General features: G+C 39.3%; 1 protein-coding gene across 3 annotated transcripts in view; it reads left to right on the top strand.

The window, feature by feature from the left end:
* The window catches only part of pde4d (phosphodiesterase 4D, cAMP-specific), a 228,454-nt gene extending 217,139 nt beyond the window's left edge, over positions 1-11,315 (top strand). For all 3 annotated transcript variants that reach the window (XM_042487565.1, XM_042487566.1, XM_042487567.1), the window contains 9 exons: positions 939-1,032; positions 1,474-1,649; positions 2,721-2,819; positions 2,926-3,090; positions 3,301-3,400; positions 6,846-7,000; positions 7,094-7,216; positions 8,370-8,552; positions 9,412-11,315. In XM_042487565.1, coding sequence (XP_042343499.1) covers positions 939-1,032; positions 1,474-1,649; positions 2,721-2,819; positions 2,926-3,090; positions 3,301-3,400; positions 6,846-7,000; positions 7,094-7,216; positions 8,370-8,552; positions 9,412-9,924 — 1,608 coding nt within the window. In that variant the 3' untranslated portion in view covers positions 9,925-11,315. The remainder of the gene's footprint in view (positions 1-938; positions 1,033-1,473; positions 1,650-2,720; positions 2,820-2,925; positions 3,091-3,300; positions 3,401-6,845; positions 7,001-7,093; positions 7,217-8,369; positions 8,553-9,411) is intronic.
* The last annotated feature ends 5,364 nt before the right edge of the window (positions 11,316-16,679 follow it).

Raw genomic sequence — 16,679 nt, 5'->3', positions numbered from 1 at the left:
AATACGGCTCTACATAGCGTGTGTCGATTTTTCTACTCTTCTGGTCACTATTACCTGACAAAAGCACACTACAGATGGTCCTTTGCCCATGGGTGTTATTCAATAGGATGTCAATACACAATTGCGCAGTACTAAGCACTCTGCAGTGTTGTAATGGTCTATTTTAAGTGATCAATACTGATGTAGGTATATATGTAATCAATATACATACATTATGCATTTTGACCACAGCCAGAATGATTCAGACAATGCAGCAAATTTGTTTAAGAGGTAAACCATTTTGTGACTCGATTGTTTTTCCACTCACTTTGGAAAATCCCTGATTTCAAGCATTCTCCTCCACAACGTCAATCAGTTTAGTCCTCAAATCAAAAACCAGGAGCTAAATTTGGGTCTGCCACTCCAATTAGGCACAGGAGAAAGAGAAGAGAGGAGGGGTGAGGTAGAGGCAGGGAGGAGCAGGCGGTGAGGCAGAGAAAAACTGGAATTGAGAAAAAGAAACTGAGAAATTGGGTTACTGATTACGTACATCCCTGGCAGTAGCCCTCTGACCCGCTGTGTGCGTGTGTGAATGTGTGTGTGTCAGAATTGTTGATGTCCCTGGGTGCAGCTCTTGTGATGTGACTGGAAATTTCAAGAGTCTGTTAGTAACAGGCTGCAGCCAGCAGGAGTGTTTGTGAAAGCACTTTGTTCCTTCACTCTCATTGTGAAAATGTATTTTTTAGCTAATAAACGGTTTTGTAATAGTGGTCTCAAACATATTTTGAGAACATTTATAGTAAAATGAGCATAGTTTATTTGGGTAAGATTTATGTAAATGTGAGTATTTTACCTCTTAGTACCAGCTGTATAAAAAAAAAGGAAAGGATATAGTGATTTTCTGCCCTGTATTACACACTGTGAAACCCCTCTTCTCTCTGCGTGTGTCCCTCTTTCAGTTCAAGAGGATGTTGAACAGGGAGCTGACTCACCTATCAGAGATGAGCCGCTCTGGGAACCAGGTGTCTGAGTTCATCTCCAGCACCTTCCTCGGTAAGTGATGATTCAGATGGACTTACTGGTTTGGAATAAAAAAAAACTAATATGTTACCAAACTTCAGAGTGAGTCTGTTGTGTCGAGTTTGGCCAAACACATGAAATATGCATCATTTTTCTGTAACCCTGTTTAAGGGAATACTTCACCTCCTAAATGACCATCAGTTGCTCACACAGTTATGTTGACTTTGTGAAGAAAGTTTTTGCAAAAACTGAGAAAATTCTTGATGAATTGATGTCAAAGGGGATAACAACAGCAAAACTATGTCAAAAAACCCATATACAAACTCTCACACAACTCACACAGTATAATTTAAATTAAGCTTAGTACTTCCCAAACTTACTTTAGTTTGAAACACTGAAACAGAAACTCAAAATAAAGTGTGCATCATCATCCTCATATTCACTGTCCGCTTATGTTTTACTGGGTCCCTCCAGACAAGCAACATGAAGTGGAAATGCCATCCCCTCAGACGCAGAAAGAGAAGGAGAAGAAGAACAAGCCCATGTCTCAGATCAGCGGGGTGAAAAAGCTGCAGCACTCCTCCAGCCTCACAAACTCTAATATCCCTCGCTTCGGAGTCAAGACCGAGACAGAGGATGAACTCGCTAAGGTGTGCTTTTTTTGTTTCCTGATAAACAATGTACACACACTGTGCAAAACTTCAGAGCACGCTGTCTCAGGGTTTCTGTTGATCCTTAAAAAGTATTAAAAGGCATTGAATTCATGAATCTAAAAATAAGGCCTTAATTAATATTAAAAAGTCTGAAGTCAGTCTTTGAGAAGTCTTAAAAATCTTTCTTTCTTGATGTCGCCTTTAAGGCTGAAACTAAAAATCATTGATGCAAATTAACTGCAACTTTTTACTGATCACTGTGTTAACAAGCACAGAAAATAAAATGCTGCAGTCCGTTTGTGAAAGCCTGAGCTTCATTCATGTTATTATGACAAACACACACCTGTACAGTGTAAAATACCCCAAAAAGCAATACAAAAGCAAGCCTATTTATTGTTGCAATGTAAGTAATAATGTTGATTTTTCTAAAAAGCAAACCAGTTAGGTGTTCATTTAAGGACCCATCTCTTTGTTTTCTTTTATATTTTAACTGCTGCTCATTAATGAAGCAAGAAATTGATTATTTGATTCCTTGATTATATGATTGATTATTTATATTATTGATTGATTAATCAGTAGAATACCTGATTATTAAAATAATCCATAGCTGCAGCCCTAGTTGCGTCATAAAATCTCAAAGTAGTTGCTGAGTTGTTGGTTGTTTTATATTTTCCAAATGCGTCTCACATAAATGACATGCAGATCGGGATAGTGGAACCAACAACACTCTTTTTGTTTTGTTTTGGTTTTTTTTATCACGATGCTCAGAGCAGAGGATCTGCTGTCTGCTAGTTAGCTGTCACTGTAGCCGGTACAGTATAGGGAACTGCAAATTCAATAAACATTGGCCATTTAACTAAGATTTTGTGGCATGGCTGACACCAGGACTTAAATTTGGGCTGAAATTTTATTCAGAATAGCATTTTAAAAAGTCTTAAATTTAACCTGCTTTAAGCTGTGGGAGCCCTGCTGTCTGAAATGTACTTTGGAATAGGAAGGGAGGAACTGATAACAAGGGGAAAAAAAGGATGTTTTGTTTCTAATTGTGTCTGTAATCCCTTTTTCCAGGAGCTGGAGCATGTGAATAAATGGGGCCTTAACGTTTTTAAAATCTCAGAGTTCTCTGGGAATCGGCCGCTGACAGTCATGATGTACACAATATTCCAGGTATCGACCGTCGCCTCTTTTTGCCTTAATCTGTCACTACAAAACAAATGCTTGTTAAATCCTCAAAATGTTTCGATGGTGAATTTTTGTGTTTTGCTGTTTGTAGGAGAGAGACTTGTTAAAAACGTTTAAAATTCCACTTGACACCTTTATAACATACCTGATGACCTTAGAAGACCATTATCATGGCGATGTGGCCTACCATAACAACATCCATGCTGCTGACGTCACCCAGTCAACGCACGTGCTGCTATCCACCCCCGCCCTCGAGGTGAGCCGCATGTGAAAGCAAATAGACACACATGCACTGACACACGCACACACAAACACGCAGTCCACGCTTCCACAATCAGCTTCAATCAAACTGCTGCTCAAAGTCCAATCAATGGCTATTACTTGCAAGGACATTTTTGTCCAACGATTTGATTCTCTCATCAATGTCCTCCCTCCCTGCTCCACTCTGCGCTCCTTTTTCTCCCAGGCTGTGTTCACGGACCTTGAGATCCTAGCTGCCATCTTTGCCAGTGCAATTCACGACGTGGACCATCCTGGTGTCTCCAACCAGTTCCTCATCAACACCAGTGAGTCTAAAAATGGCGCTGTCTGAGCAGCTATGTCAGTGGCTCAGAGGTGTCATTAGTGCGTATTCACAAACACACTCACAGTCTGATACCCAGGTGGGAACGTACACACTGTAGCCTCTGCCTCACACACACATGCACGCACACACACACACTTTGCAGATAATTAACCCTTTAAGCCTGAACAAATTGGATTGATTTCTTGTAAAACATAGGAAGAAGGCAATGAGCAACAAAAGCGGAAACGGCCTTAAAATGAGCAAGAAATAAGTAAAAAGTAAAGGAAAATTACCTGAAAATTAGTTTTGAAAAAGAAAGAGAAAATGTTTTTAAAAAAGAAAGACATTTAATAACCTGAAAAAAGTGCTTACAGAATATAATGATGTTGTAATAGAATTTTGAATATTTCATTCTGATAAATTTAATATAGTTTTTCCCTATTTTTTTTTTTAGACATTTTTTCCCTAGCTTTTAAAAAAATATCTTCCAATTTCTTGCAACTTGTGGAGCATTTCTTCAAGTTGCTAGTTGCCTTTTTTCACGTTTTTCAAAAAGATTGCACCCATTAGCTCAGGGTTCAAAGGATTAAATAATCTGATAGCAGCACAAGAAAGGTTTCAAAGGTTAACCTTTCTCTCATATATGACATTTAATATATAAACCAAACTTTGATGCTCATTTACTCTACATGTGTGGCAGAAATGTTCAAAGTAGAACACACATGCATATTATGCGCGTGCATACGTGCCAATTTGTGCTTTTAGTCAGACGTGAAGACTCATGATTCAAAGGAAGAGGAGTTCACAGAGGAAATCAATACAGTCCACAATAGTACCTTTTCCTTGTAACACTAGATTGTTCAGTAAAAGACTTGGCTATAGTAAACCACACTGCAGAGGGAAACCTCTGTTTGACATATTGTGATGTCTGAATGCTGCTGTTGGGGTAAAAAGGGGGGATAATACTATGCCACCCGAATTACAAAAACTACAGATTAATAAATCACAATTTTCTCCTTCACTTCTTGCCGTATTTAACCATGCAGACAGCTGCAGGTGGTTTTTGCTTGTGAGGTATCCATCATTGTTGTTGTTGGCCTCCACCCTCAATACAACTAGCTCACTAATCAGACTGAATTTTGTTTTCACTTTATTTTTTACATTTGAGAGTTCTCCGTTTGGAAGGCGGTTTTATTTTGCCCTGACCAATCAGCAGTGAAGTAGACACAGACAGGTTATTCATACTGGTGCAAAAAAAAAATGCTGTTTTTGAAGTAGTTGTTGTTGCTGCTGCAGTCATTTAACAACAGCACACACATTTATGTTAATCTCATCTACACTTACGGACATTTTTGTGGCCATCTTTGTGATGTCATCTATCACACTAGACCTATTTGAACTGCTGAAACAGTTAAGATAGTGGCAGTGTTGTAGCCAAGACCACAAAAAACCGAGACCAAAACTAGGTCAGTGGGAGTCCCACAACTTAATCACAGACTGAGATAAAATGTGGAACATGCAAACCATAGGCACTCCTCAAAGTGATCTGAAAGATCCACATTCACATAAAAACACCGATAGTAAAAAATAAAGCTTTCTCTTCATTTAACTCCTTTATTGTAATATGTGTGTATATATAGTTGAATTTTAAGTGAGGAAAATTTCTTTTGTTCACTATGAGCAAACAAATGCAAACTAGCACTAAGGGGTTGAAATCAATAAAACCATCCATCTATAACCATGCTTTTTTTTGCACAGGCATTTCTGTGATTTTCCAGCAGTTGTGGTTTTGACTGGTCTTGAAATAAAACCCAGAGACATTTTTGTCTGACGAGAGCTTCAGAAAGTGGTCTCGCGATCATGACCGTTTCTCGAGTACTACGGGTACAAGAGTGCTCGAATGTCAAATAGTTATTACTTTTAAAAAGTTATTTACAAAACAGTTACAGCAACATCGTGTATCTTTTCAGAATCAGTGTCTCCGTTACTTTGGATAAAACACAATGTGAACAAAAATCTTTAAAAGTACCTATTTTTTACCTTTTTTTTTCTTGCTGTCAGCATCACAAACAAAAATCTGTTCACGTCCTTTGTAAAAATGGAGGCAGAAAACAAGATATCTTAAAATGTGGGAAAAACTGAGGCAAAACTATCTGACTGACTAGATCCCACCAAGGTTAGTGATGCAAATGGCTGACCTGAGCCTTTAACCAGAGTTACAGCGCCCATGGTGTTGTTTTTGGAGCTGAAGTGTCCTCGAGCCAGAGACTGAACCTCCGCTATCTCTCTGCTTTAACTGACTCACTCACTGATCGCTGCAGGTGCCACAAATATCACCTTGATTTGGCAATTTAGAGAAAAACACAAACAAATAGAGTTTATATCCACTGGGTATGGCCTCAAACAGCCATTCAGGAGACCATTACAAATGTGCGTGTTGCATAAGGCTGTTAGTAATGCCTTATCAGAACAGAAAAGACACTGCACCGTCTCACACACTCAACACACAAAATGTGCTGTGCTTCCCATAAGCCGCCCAAATGGGGAATCCCTGCAGTAAAGGCAGTGTGAGTCATCCTAGTTAGGAGCCACCAGACTGATCTTCTGTCAGCCACAGAGCAACAGAGCAGGATCTCCTTTCTCCCCTCTGCCGCTCTGTTCCACTGTGGCCAAGACTAATGCATCTTAATGGAAAATCCAAATACAGCGAGAGGACCTTCAAATGACCCAGAGTGGGGAAACCTCTCAGCGGAAAACACGCTGGGGCTTTCTTCTGCCACTCACGGAGCAAGGCATGGATGAAACATGTCACTGAGCGCATATGAAGCTTGGATTCATTGAAAAGAAAAAAATGAAATAAAATAGACAAATATATTAAACCTCAGAACAGATGAGGACTTTTAAGAACATAAAAAACACACATACAATCTTCCTGACAGTTATTGTTATTTAATTGCTTTTATCTTTTTCTCTCTTTTGTGTATTTATAAAAGCAATATATCACCCACACTTGAGTCATTACTTTTCTGCTCTGTTACAATTCCTACATGACATCCTCTCATGACCCAGTCCTGAAAAGCAGGTGCTTCGGGTTTTTTCCAGTACCTAAGCGTATTCTGCTGTCCAATAATTATTGCCATCTGGGTCCATTTCTCCAAGTGTCAAGGGATCGCTGACAGGAACCCACTATCTCCCAAAAATAAAGTTTTTGACAAAGTGCTAAATGCGTGCTTATAACATCAATAATATAGCTGTGAATCTTCATCCAGAAGTTTTAGATGTTGGAGTTTAACCAAAGTGCATGCATTGAAGTGCCCCTCCTACATTTCTAACAAGTGTATGGACCTACTCTGCCTCCAATAGTAACGATGCAGATTTTTTTTTTCTTAAAACCTGAAAAACAACTTTTCCACTAATGAAAATGATCAATTGTGTCCTCCTTGCAGATTCAGAGCTCGCACTGATGTACAATGACTCGTCAGTGTTGGAGAACCACCATCTAGCAGTCGGTTTCAAGCTTCTACAAGAGGAGAACTGTGACATCTTCCAAAACTTGACCAAAAAACAAAGACAATCACTGCGAAAGATGGTCATTGACATTGTAAGTGAAAAAAATATATAACGATGACGGTATTATGTGCAAGGCATCATCATTTCTGTATTAGATACTAACAGACTGTGTGGGTATTTCCAGGTGCTAGCAACAGACATGTCCAAGCACATGAATCTACTGGCTGATCTGAAAACGATGGTGGAAACCAAGAAGGTGACCAGCTCTGGCGTCTTGTTGCTGGACAACTACTCTGACAGGATACAGGTCAGAATAAAGCTGCTTACCAGTAACGACAAGTTTGCATCTCAGTGTTTGGGCGATGTGTTGTATATTGAAAGAATACCTGCGTCCCCTTGAAGAGTCTGCAATATTTAAATCCCTCACACACCGGGGGGAGGTTTCTCCTGCAATGAATTTGATCATCAGTATATTTTTTTAATGTATTTTTCATCTAAAACAAGATATGTTTTTCTGAGCTTTTGCACTGCGAACAAAGGCATCAACCAGTCTTGTTGAGCAGGACGACAACAACAAGGAGACTCCATAGCGTGGACCTATAGGGCAGAAGTAATTACTCCTTTCTGCTCTGAGAAACGCAGCGCATACCAGCTATACCTCCACCATCCTTACCTTTCACAATAAAAGCCATAGATACATACACTGTATAAATGTTTATCTGAGGGAACACAAATTAATTCTGAACTTTTTACTAAAAGGAAACTCAGTAAAATACAGTCATTCTTTTTTATATATATTTTTTAAATTTAGCTCAAACAGTCTGCCCGGTGCGGCTCCAGCTCAAAAGGATCTCGGTAGTTTGTCCTCTGCCTCCTCAGATACAGCACAAGCATCCCCACAAGGACCTCAAAATGTTATCTTTTTTACTGAAGAACGAGCTGGTAGTAATCCTTTTAAATGTTATTGAACGAGTGTTGTACCAGTCACAAATTTGCACTGCTGCTAGTATAAATAGTTTTCTTTTCATTTATTTGTCACGCCTCTAGTATGTAAAGGCCTTTAGGCTTCTGTAAGCCTCTCACCTCTCAAGAGAAACAAACCATTAGTGCCTCCTGGTCACTCCACAGAATGGCACAGCAAAATTTGATTGGGTGTCCTTACAAACTGAGTCATGTAACACAGCAGCATTATAGCTAGGTCAGGTTTGCTGTTGGTTAGAGTTGCATCAAAGTTCATCAAGTTGAACTCTGAACACTGAAAACACAAATTTACTTCACCTTTGCAAGCAAATCCACTAATCACAACTATTTCATTGAAATCACGTGATTTCATCCTGACATTTCGCTGTTGTAAATGATGTTGTAATCAAGCCCCTTTATGCTTCACCCTACCTAAAATCATGGAACATGCAGTCATCACGAGCCCCGTGTTTCAGACCGTTTTTTTTTGTTTTATTCAGGTTCTACAGAACATGGTGCACTGTGCAGATCTGAGCAACCCCACCAAGCCTCTCCAGCTGTATCGGCAGTGGACGGACCGCATCATGGAGGAGTTCTTCAGCCAGGGCGACAGAGAGAGAGAGAGGGGCATGGAGATCAGCCCTATGTGTGACAAACACAACGCCTCAGTAGAAAAGAGCCAGGTAATACACACTCAAATGTACTGCATGTTAGAGCTGCAGTGATTTATTGATTAGTTGTGAACTATTAAACTAAATGCGTAAAAAACTTGGGAGGAAGCCAGTGAGCGAGAAAAGAAGAAATGACTCAAAAATGAGAAAGAAATTAGTAAAAAGTACAAAAAAAACCCTGAAAATTAACAAAACAAATAAAAATAGAAAACGTTTTTAAAAAGTGTAAAATTGTAATATTTCTGTAACATAATTTCAAATATCTAACGATAATAATAGTAGCTGTTAAAAAAATAATGATCATTTTCTAAATCTACTAATTTTGTGCAATTTGTGCAACATTTCATACCATGTTGCTCATTGACTTTTCCCCAAAGTTTTTGAAAGAAATTGCTCAGAGTTGAAAGGTTTAAATGCTTGTGAAAGGCATGTGAAGGCAGCACAGAAAAAAAAAGTGATGTCGCTCCAGGTTTCAAAGGGTTAATCACCAACTCATTTGTTCATCTATTAACTGGTTTTAGTCACATATTAAGAAAAAAAAGTAAAAAAATTCTCTGATTTCAGCTTTGTGAATGAGAATATTTTCTGGTTTCTTTACTCCGCTGTGACAGTAAACTGAACGGCTTTAGGTTGTGGACAAAACAAGACATTTGAGGATGTGATCTTTTGCGAACAGGAAACACTGATTGACATTTTTTTCACTTTTTTGTAACATTTTATAAACCAACAGTTAATTGATAAATCGTGAAAATAATAAACAGATGAATCAGCAGTGACAATGATCATTAGTTGTAGTCCTACTGTAAATGTCCATGCGTGCTCTGCTTAGACACACACTGAATGGGCTGTGTTTTGCCCGTGCGTCCTGCAGGTTGGTTTCATAGACTACATCGTTCACCCTCTGTGGGAGACGTGGGCTGACCTGGTCCACCCAGACGCCCAGGACATCCTGGACACGTTGGAAGACAACAGGGAGTGGTATCAAAGCACCATCCCCCAGAGCCCCTCTCCTGCCTTGGACGAGCCTGAGGATGGCACTCGACCCCCAGGAGGGGACAAGTTCCAGTTTGAGCTCACCCTGGAGGAGGACGGGGAGTCGGACACTGAGAAAGACAGCGGCAGCCAGCCGGAGGAGGAAGATGAGGAGGAGGAGGAGGAGGAAGACGAGGAAAACAGCTGTACGGACTCTAAAACACTCTGTACACAGGACTCTGAATCAACAGAGATTCCTTTGGACGAACAGGTGGGGGAGGACGAGGACGAGGAGGAGGAGGAGGAGGTAGCGGAGGAGGGGGAGACACCCTGCTCGCAACCATGTGTGGTAGAGGAAGAGGTAGCAGAGGAGGAGGAGGAAGAGGAGAAAGAGCAACCCTCAAACACATAGCAGTTTATGGACAGCACCTGATTAACTGTTCTTCTTAGTAATGACAGATGATTATTTATAGAATATTTTTTGGGTTTTGTGGAGTCTGTCTGTGTTTTTTATACATCTATGTTTATGGTTCCAAAGCGTGCGCTGCTCTCCACCTTGGCCACTCCTCCTGTCAGCTTCGTACAGACACGCCCACCGGTACTTCTTCAAGTTTTTTTGCACTCAGGAAAAGTCCTCTCCATTCCCGTTTGTACTGAAGCGGTGTGTCCTTATTTCTCTCTTACACCTCCCCTTTTCGAGCTTTAGTTTCGTACACGGACGAGCAGCTTACCGTCCTGCTCAGCTGTTCACACAATACATCATTTCACCTTTTCCTTCCTTCCGCTTCGTCTCAGCCTTGCCTGAGAGTTTCTGTGTTTTATCAAGTGCCCATACTCTGCAGAGACGGTAATGGGTGTGTTCAAGGAGAATCTCCCTCTCGGTTAGGTCATTTCCTCCCCTCTGGGAATTAGGAGGTGTTTAATGCTGCCCAGTCCGCTAAAAACCTGACAGGACGCCACCGCAGAGATGAAAGCCGCAGCACACTGGGGAGCTTTTCGAGACACATTTCTGATGTGTGGAAGTCTTCCTTGAAAACCTGACTGATACAAAGCTCAAAATCGAAACAGCCATGATGCTGTCCTTGACCTCTTTAATTTTTGTATCATACTGTATGTAAGATTCAGATATTTTCTAGAATTTACTTTTGCAATCCTAGGCTTTCTTTTGTTAGCAAAGATTAGAGAACTTTTTGGAAACCTAAGGGGAGAAATGTGTCACAGATATTCAGTGTTTTTGAAGGCTGGATGACATTAGGAGTGTTCTGAGGTGTTTGCACTTGCTCCAATAGCATTTATACTACTATTCCCATGCCATGATACCCACATTTGGTTAGTCCTGAAAGTTTGGAATTTATCCATATTATTTTGTTGAGAGTTTTCACTGAGAAGGAAGCAGGAGCCTGAAGTCTTAAGCTTCCCTCTCACTGAAATCGTTTTGTGACGTGGAGGAAGCCTTTAAATTTTATTATCGTTGCCTGCAGTTCTTTTGAACACATCCTGAGACAATGCAATGCTTTGTAGTTGATACAAAAAGCACCTTTTTTTAAAAGCTTGATTAGTGTTCAGAGTATACAGAAACAGTTATGGTGTTAAAAATTACTGGGGTGATTTTATACCAACGTCATGAAAGCTTTTTTTGTCCTTTCTTTTATTTTTCTTGCCCGTTCTCTTTGATGTACACATCACCAACAGCTGCGTACCGGCTTCTTTTCAGCCATTTCATTTGCTGTTAAAGGTGCAGTGTGTAGGATTTAGAAGGAGATATTGGCAGAAAAGAAACATAATACAATAAGTATGTTTTCTTTAGTGTATAATAACCTAAAAACAGGACTTCTGTTTTCTTTTCTTTAGAATGAGCCATTTATATCTGCATAGGGGACAGGTCCTCGTCCGTAGAGTCTGCCACGTTGCACCACCATGTTTCTACAGTAGCCCAGAATGGACAAACCAAACCCTGGCTATAGATAGGGCCATGGATGTTTTCATGTTTCATATCAGTCACTGTAGTTAGCAGCCCCTCCGCAACAAGCCGATCAGTGTTGGTAAAACACAGATTTTAAAAGTGATAGTGCTAAATTCAGTGTTTTTACTGATGTTAATCCCAGGGTCCAGTTGTTTTGGGGAGGAAGAGACATCTGCGGATAATTTGACTCCAGGTAAAAACCTCTTAGTTAATCTTAGGTCAGAAAAAAGGTGAGAACTGATTAACAGGTACTATGCTAACGGCCTGTCTGCGACGCGCCGAACAGCATCATAGAAACACTGATTTGTAACTTGAAACTGCTTTATTCAGGCTTTTAACTGGTTTTACAACAAGACCAGCAACAACAATAATAATAATAATAACAATAATAATAAAACATTTTTTTAAAAAACAGAAATGCATTGGAAAGTGCAGCAAAATAAAACATACAAGTCCTAAAATCAACAGCTTTAAAAGGAGAACAGATAATTTTTAAAAAATGATTTTGCGCATAAAAACCAGGGAAACAAAAAAGGGTTCAAAAGGAATTAGAATTGAAGTAAAATCAGGAAAGGCTCTCCGTTTACGTTTTAAGTAGGGACTTAAAAAAGATCACTGACTCGGCCTACCTTATTTCCTCGGGCAAATCGTTCCAGAGTTGTAGCACTCAGCACTGTCTGCCCGAGGATCCTAAATTACAAACAGGTTTAATCACCTGGTACATTAGTTTCAGAGAGGGAAGAGACCTCTTTGTATAATTCGGGTCATGGTCGAAACCTCCTTAGCAATGAACACTGAACGAGTTCTAACCGGGAGAAGTTTCAGCTGGTTGCAATCCGCAGTCCTCACCGTTCAATGCAACTAAATCCTCCACGCTGCTCCTTTAATCGTTACGATTTTATTTTTCGTCAGAAAGTTTCATTTTGCCATCACATCATTAAACCAAGTTGCTGTCTTTGTTTTCGACAAGACAATCAGCTCCGTCACGTAGTCATCAGAAGACACTATCCTCTACGTAGATACTCTAATGCACTGATATATTCCTATATCTCCAATTAAATATTTTTAATATGTTTAAACTCGCCAAAACACTCACTCATGAACACTTAGGCTTGAACAGTGCTGTCTTACACCTCGGCCAAGACTTTTCCTTTTTCCATGTTTCTATCTTTTTTCACTTTACACCTGATGCTTTTATTTATTGGTATATTTTTCTATTTGTTGAGTTGTTTTTTTGCAATATAAGGTGGTACAGTAAATATTTAACTGTAGCATAGACCACAGTAAAGGCTTGGCAGTTACAATACCCAAATATACTTTTGTTTTCTCTCTATATGTACATAAAATATAGAAAATCAACAAATGAAAAAAAAAAACTTGAAATACTGCACATTGCTTTTTTTTTTTTTTTTTTTTCAAAAGAGTGCTTGTTTTATGTGTCATTTCAAACTTTTTATTTAATCCTTTATTTTGTGCCAACATTTTTTCTCTATTTTTCATCCTCACCCAATGCCCTTACCTGTAATAAAAATTTCTGGTTTTATCGCTGTTTACAAACATATATTTATTGTGCTGTATATAATATATAATTATTAATGTTATTACTATCATAATGCCGTTTGTTGTAAATGGTTGATTCTTATCATCCCTTTTGGTGATGGTGTGGCTGTATTACGTACCTCTTGTTGAGAGAATGTTTATTACACATGAGCTCCAGTGTAAAAATGATCCATCGACATGTTGCTTATCTGAGAACTAGCTCAGTGAAGAGAGGGGGAAAGCCAAATTGTTTTTTAAAAAGAAACTGTTCCTTGGCCCATGGGCTGTGCCTTAAATTCAACGCATGTCATTTACTTTAGCCTTTTTATTTTCTATTTTATTTCCTAGTTCTCTTTTGCTGCATTAGTGAATCTTTTGGCTCGGGTTGGCCTGATCTCCTGTCGCGAATTTGAAAAATGTTGCCTTTTTACTGTCACAGCCAAATTGGTCTAAAAAAAAAAAAGCGGCTCTGGGTAGAAAATATGTCATCAGTGCAGAAGCTTGCAGGGATTCAGGTCAACCACAAGTCATAGATGTACTACTTGAGTGATGTGTGGCCTGTAGCCGGATGTCCAAGAGTCGTATATGCTGTAGACGTGGCCGGAACAACTCGCACTTCCCTCACGCCCTGCCACTACACTCAAAGATGTGACACAACCAGTAGGATGTAAACTAATTGCTTTGCTGCATGGTCATCTGCATCCATGTGGTTGTATCACAGCTGCAAACACTGAATGGGGCGCACCAGGAGTGTGTCGTTGCTGCTCGACCGCGGCCTACGAAGCACGGAGACTTTGAGACACATCTGCATGTTCAGCCACTGCTGCATTAATTATGGCTGAAACACTGATGGTGTGTCGCTTATCTATGCTCGGCCCACACTTCCACTCACATTACTTGCAATATCCAAAACCACTGACATCTTTCTGCCTGGACAGGAGAAGGGTTTAGTATATTTCTGTAGTGAAGGGCAGGTTGGGGTGGGGTGGGATTGGGGTGTTTTGGGGCAAGTGCATCAGTGTCCCAAAACTGGGGCTCTTATTTTGACACACATACTGTAGATTCTAAACAGCCCTGGACCAATGGAAACAGTGGGTTCTTTTCTCATTCTGTGTTATATTTTTTATGGTATGAAAGGAAAACACAAACTGTAACTTAAAAAAAGGTCTTCAGGACAATTATTTTTTGGGTTATGTCTTTAGAATGCCAACTTGTCTGGAAGTTTCACAGGACAATTAAAATGTTATTTTAATGGATTCCTTGTTAATTGCAGTCTATTGGATAGCACTGTAGATCATACAACTTTATGTAAAAAACATAAAAAGGATGAAAAAAAAGTTTTTATATGCAATGGATTAAATAAAAGCATGGGTTGATTCTGCCTACTCACTGGTTTGTGATTGTCGTTGTTTCAGAAAAAACAAAGCAAGCGTTCATATGTACAGCCTGAGAGGACATTTTCAAAAATACTTAGTACACTTTCTTAATTTGGCATTTAGCAACCCCCTACAGACTACTTACTGTATGAGATACGTGTGTCTCACACTTTAGCCAATGAGTGTGGTATCGAGTTTTTCTGCTTTAGATTTACTCTAGCTCTTAAAGATATTTATATTAATACACATTTTAGGAGAAAAAACATAATTTACTCTTTGTTCTGAATATACTCACAGTGTTTGTGCACTGTGTGTGTATTTAAAAAAACAAAAACACTTTTAATGGTCATATCATTAAATTTATCTTACTTATTACTGCTGACACTTCTTAAAATAATGTGAATAGGTGTGTCACCCAGTGGTACATCAAAGTAGCAAACCATAATGATAAATAAATGATAAAATACAGTAGCTGTAATACAGGCGTAATTTTTGAAAGTGTTAACGTAATTTTTAAATTGTAGAAAAAATACCTTTGATCCTTTTTATATTTAAAATTCTGCCTGCTATATTTCATAGTTTCTTAACTTTCCCCTCTCATAATTTCAGTTTTCCTGTACAGCAACAAAGGGCTAAGAAACAACAAAATACAAGGAGCAACACATTCTACACTTATACACACTACTCAATCCTTTTTCCCAGATGATAATAATTCGACCACTTAGACCATCTTTTTTCAAATAATTTCAGATTCCCCCTAATTTGATAAGTTAATTTTCCAACTGATATATTTGCTGAACCGAGTTTATCAGGGGTCAGCATGTTTCTGGGTGGTAACACCTGTGTTTGAACATGGCTGACGGACAGCAGCAAATTCAGCTCTGTCATTCATTCTCGCTGAACAGCGTTATCTGCTGTTCATCTCAGGGAACTGCTGTCACGGCAGCCCAGAGGAGGAAGAAAGGCTGCTTTGCTGTATTTGTTGTCACACTGCTTTTGTATCTGTAAAGCTGCTGGACATTTATACGAGTATTTATTGTAAGGTAAATAAGTACTAGCAGCAAAATGTACCACCAAAAGTTAAAGTGCCCATGCTGCAGAATAGCCCCTCTTGATGTTCCGCACACATTACATTGCTGATTAAGCAGTATTTCCATGTTGTAAGTGTGTGTGTGTGTGTGTGGGGTGGGCAAAGGAGACCACACCACCTTTATCTGTTACAACTGCAAGGTACTTTTCTCTTTTCAATATGATGCAACATATTGTATAATGATCACACATTAAATGAAAATCTAAGTGACAAGTTGTCAGATAAATGTTGTGGAGTAAAAGTAAAATATTTGTCTCTGAATTTTAGGCAAAGCAATGCAAGGCAAGTTCATTTAAATAACTCTGTTTAGAAACAAGGCAATTTAAAGGGCTTCACTGGAGGCATAGAAATACATGAAGGAAAATACACTAAGAAATCAAAAAAACTGCATGTAAACAACAAAGTTAAAAATTAGAGAACTATATTGTTTTACGCCACAATGTAAATGAATAAACAGTTTAAAGCAGACCACAGGTACTATTGTTTCACAGGTGGGGAGCATAGAAACTAAAAATTGCTTTACTTTGCTTGATCTTGGGAACATTCAGTAAACCTGTCCTAGATGAACTGAGGGGTTGTTTTGTATTGTATATCAGAAATGTATTCAGGCCTGAGACCATTTTATGGCCTTTAGTAGAGGTAAAAAATAAAACAAAAAATACATTTTAGTAGTAGCATAAGTAGCATTAAAACTACAATACCCAAGTAAGGTACGACTGTATATTGTGTGATTTCACAACTGGTGTTATACTGTTGAACATGAGGTTATTATTATGCCACTTGACCAAAGAAGACAAAGGCAACATGACCACCAGTCCCCACACCAGAGGCCTCTCTCCTCTGCTGCTGCTTTCACAGGAGCTCTTAAGCACCTCCCTCCCAGGCCAGGTGCAGCTCGTCAGGTAATGCAGCACACCTGCTGGAGAAGCTGCACGAGAGGGAGCAACAGCACAGGAACACATAAAGCAGCAACGATGCTCACTGATGCAGCAACAGGTAAGTGAACATTTTAATGAAGCTGTTCAGTTGAATTAAGCAATATCACACCTGAGGGAGTGACGTTGTGCTGTATATCATCACAAATAAAAGACGCTTGAAGGACTGTTGTATAAAAGCAATATTACACTCGGGGTGGTGTGTTGTGCTGTATATCATCACGGCTGTTTCGGTAGTATAAGATAATCACAGCCGTGATGATA

The sequence above is a fragment of the Plectropomus leopardus genome, chromosome 6 (assembly GCF_008729295.1).
Source record: "Plectropomus leopardus isolate mb chromosome 6, YSFRI_Pleo_2.0, whole genome shotgun sequence".
In the NCBI taxonomy this organism is placed as follows: domain Eukaryota; kingdom Metazoa; phylum Chordata; class Actinopteri; order Perciformes; family Serranidae; genus Plectropomus; species Plectropomus leopardus.
The sequence above is the reverse complement of the archived record's forward strand: the minus strand, read 5'-3'. Positions and strand labels throughout refer to the sequence as shown.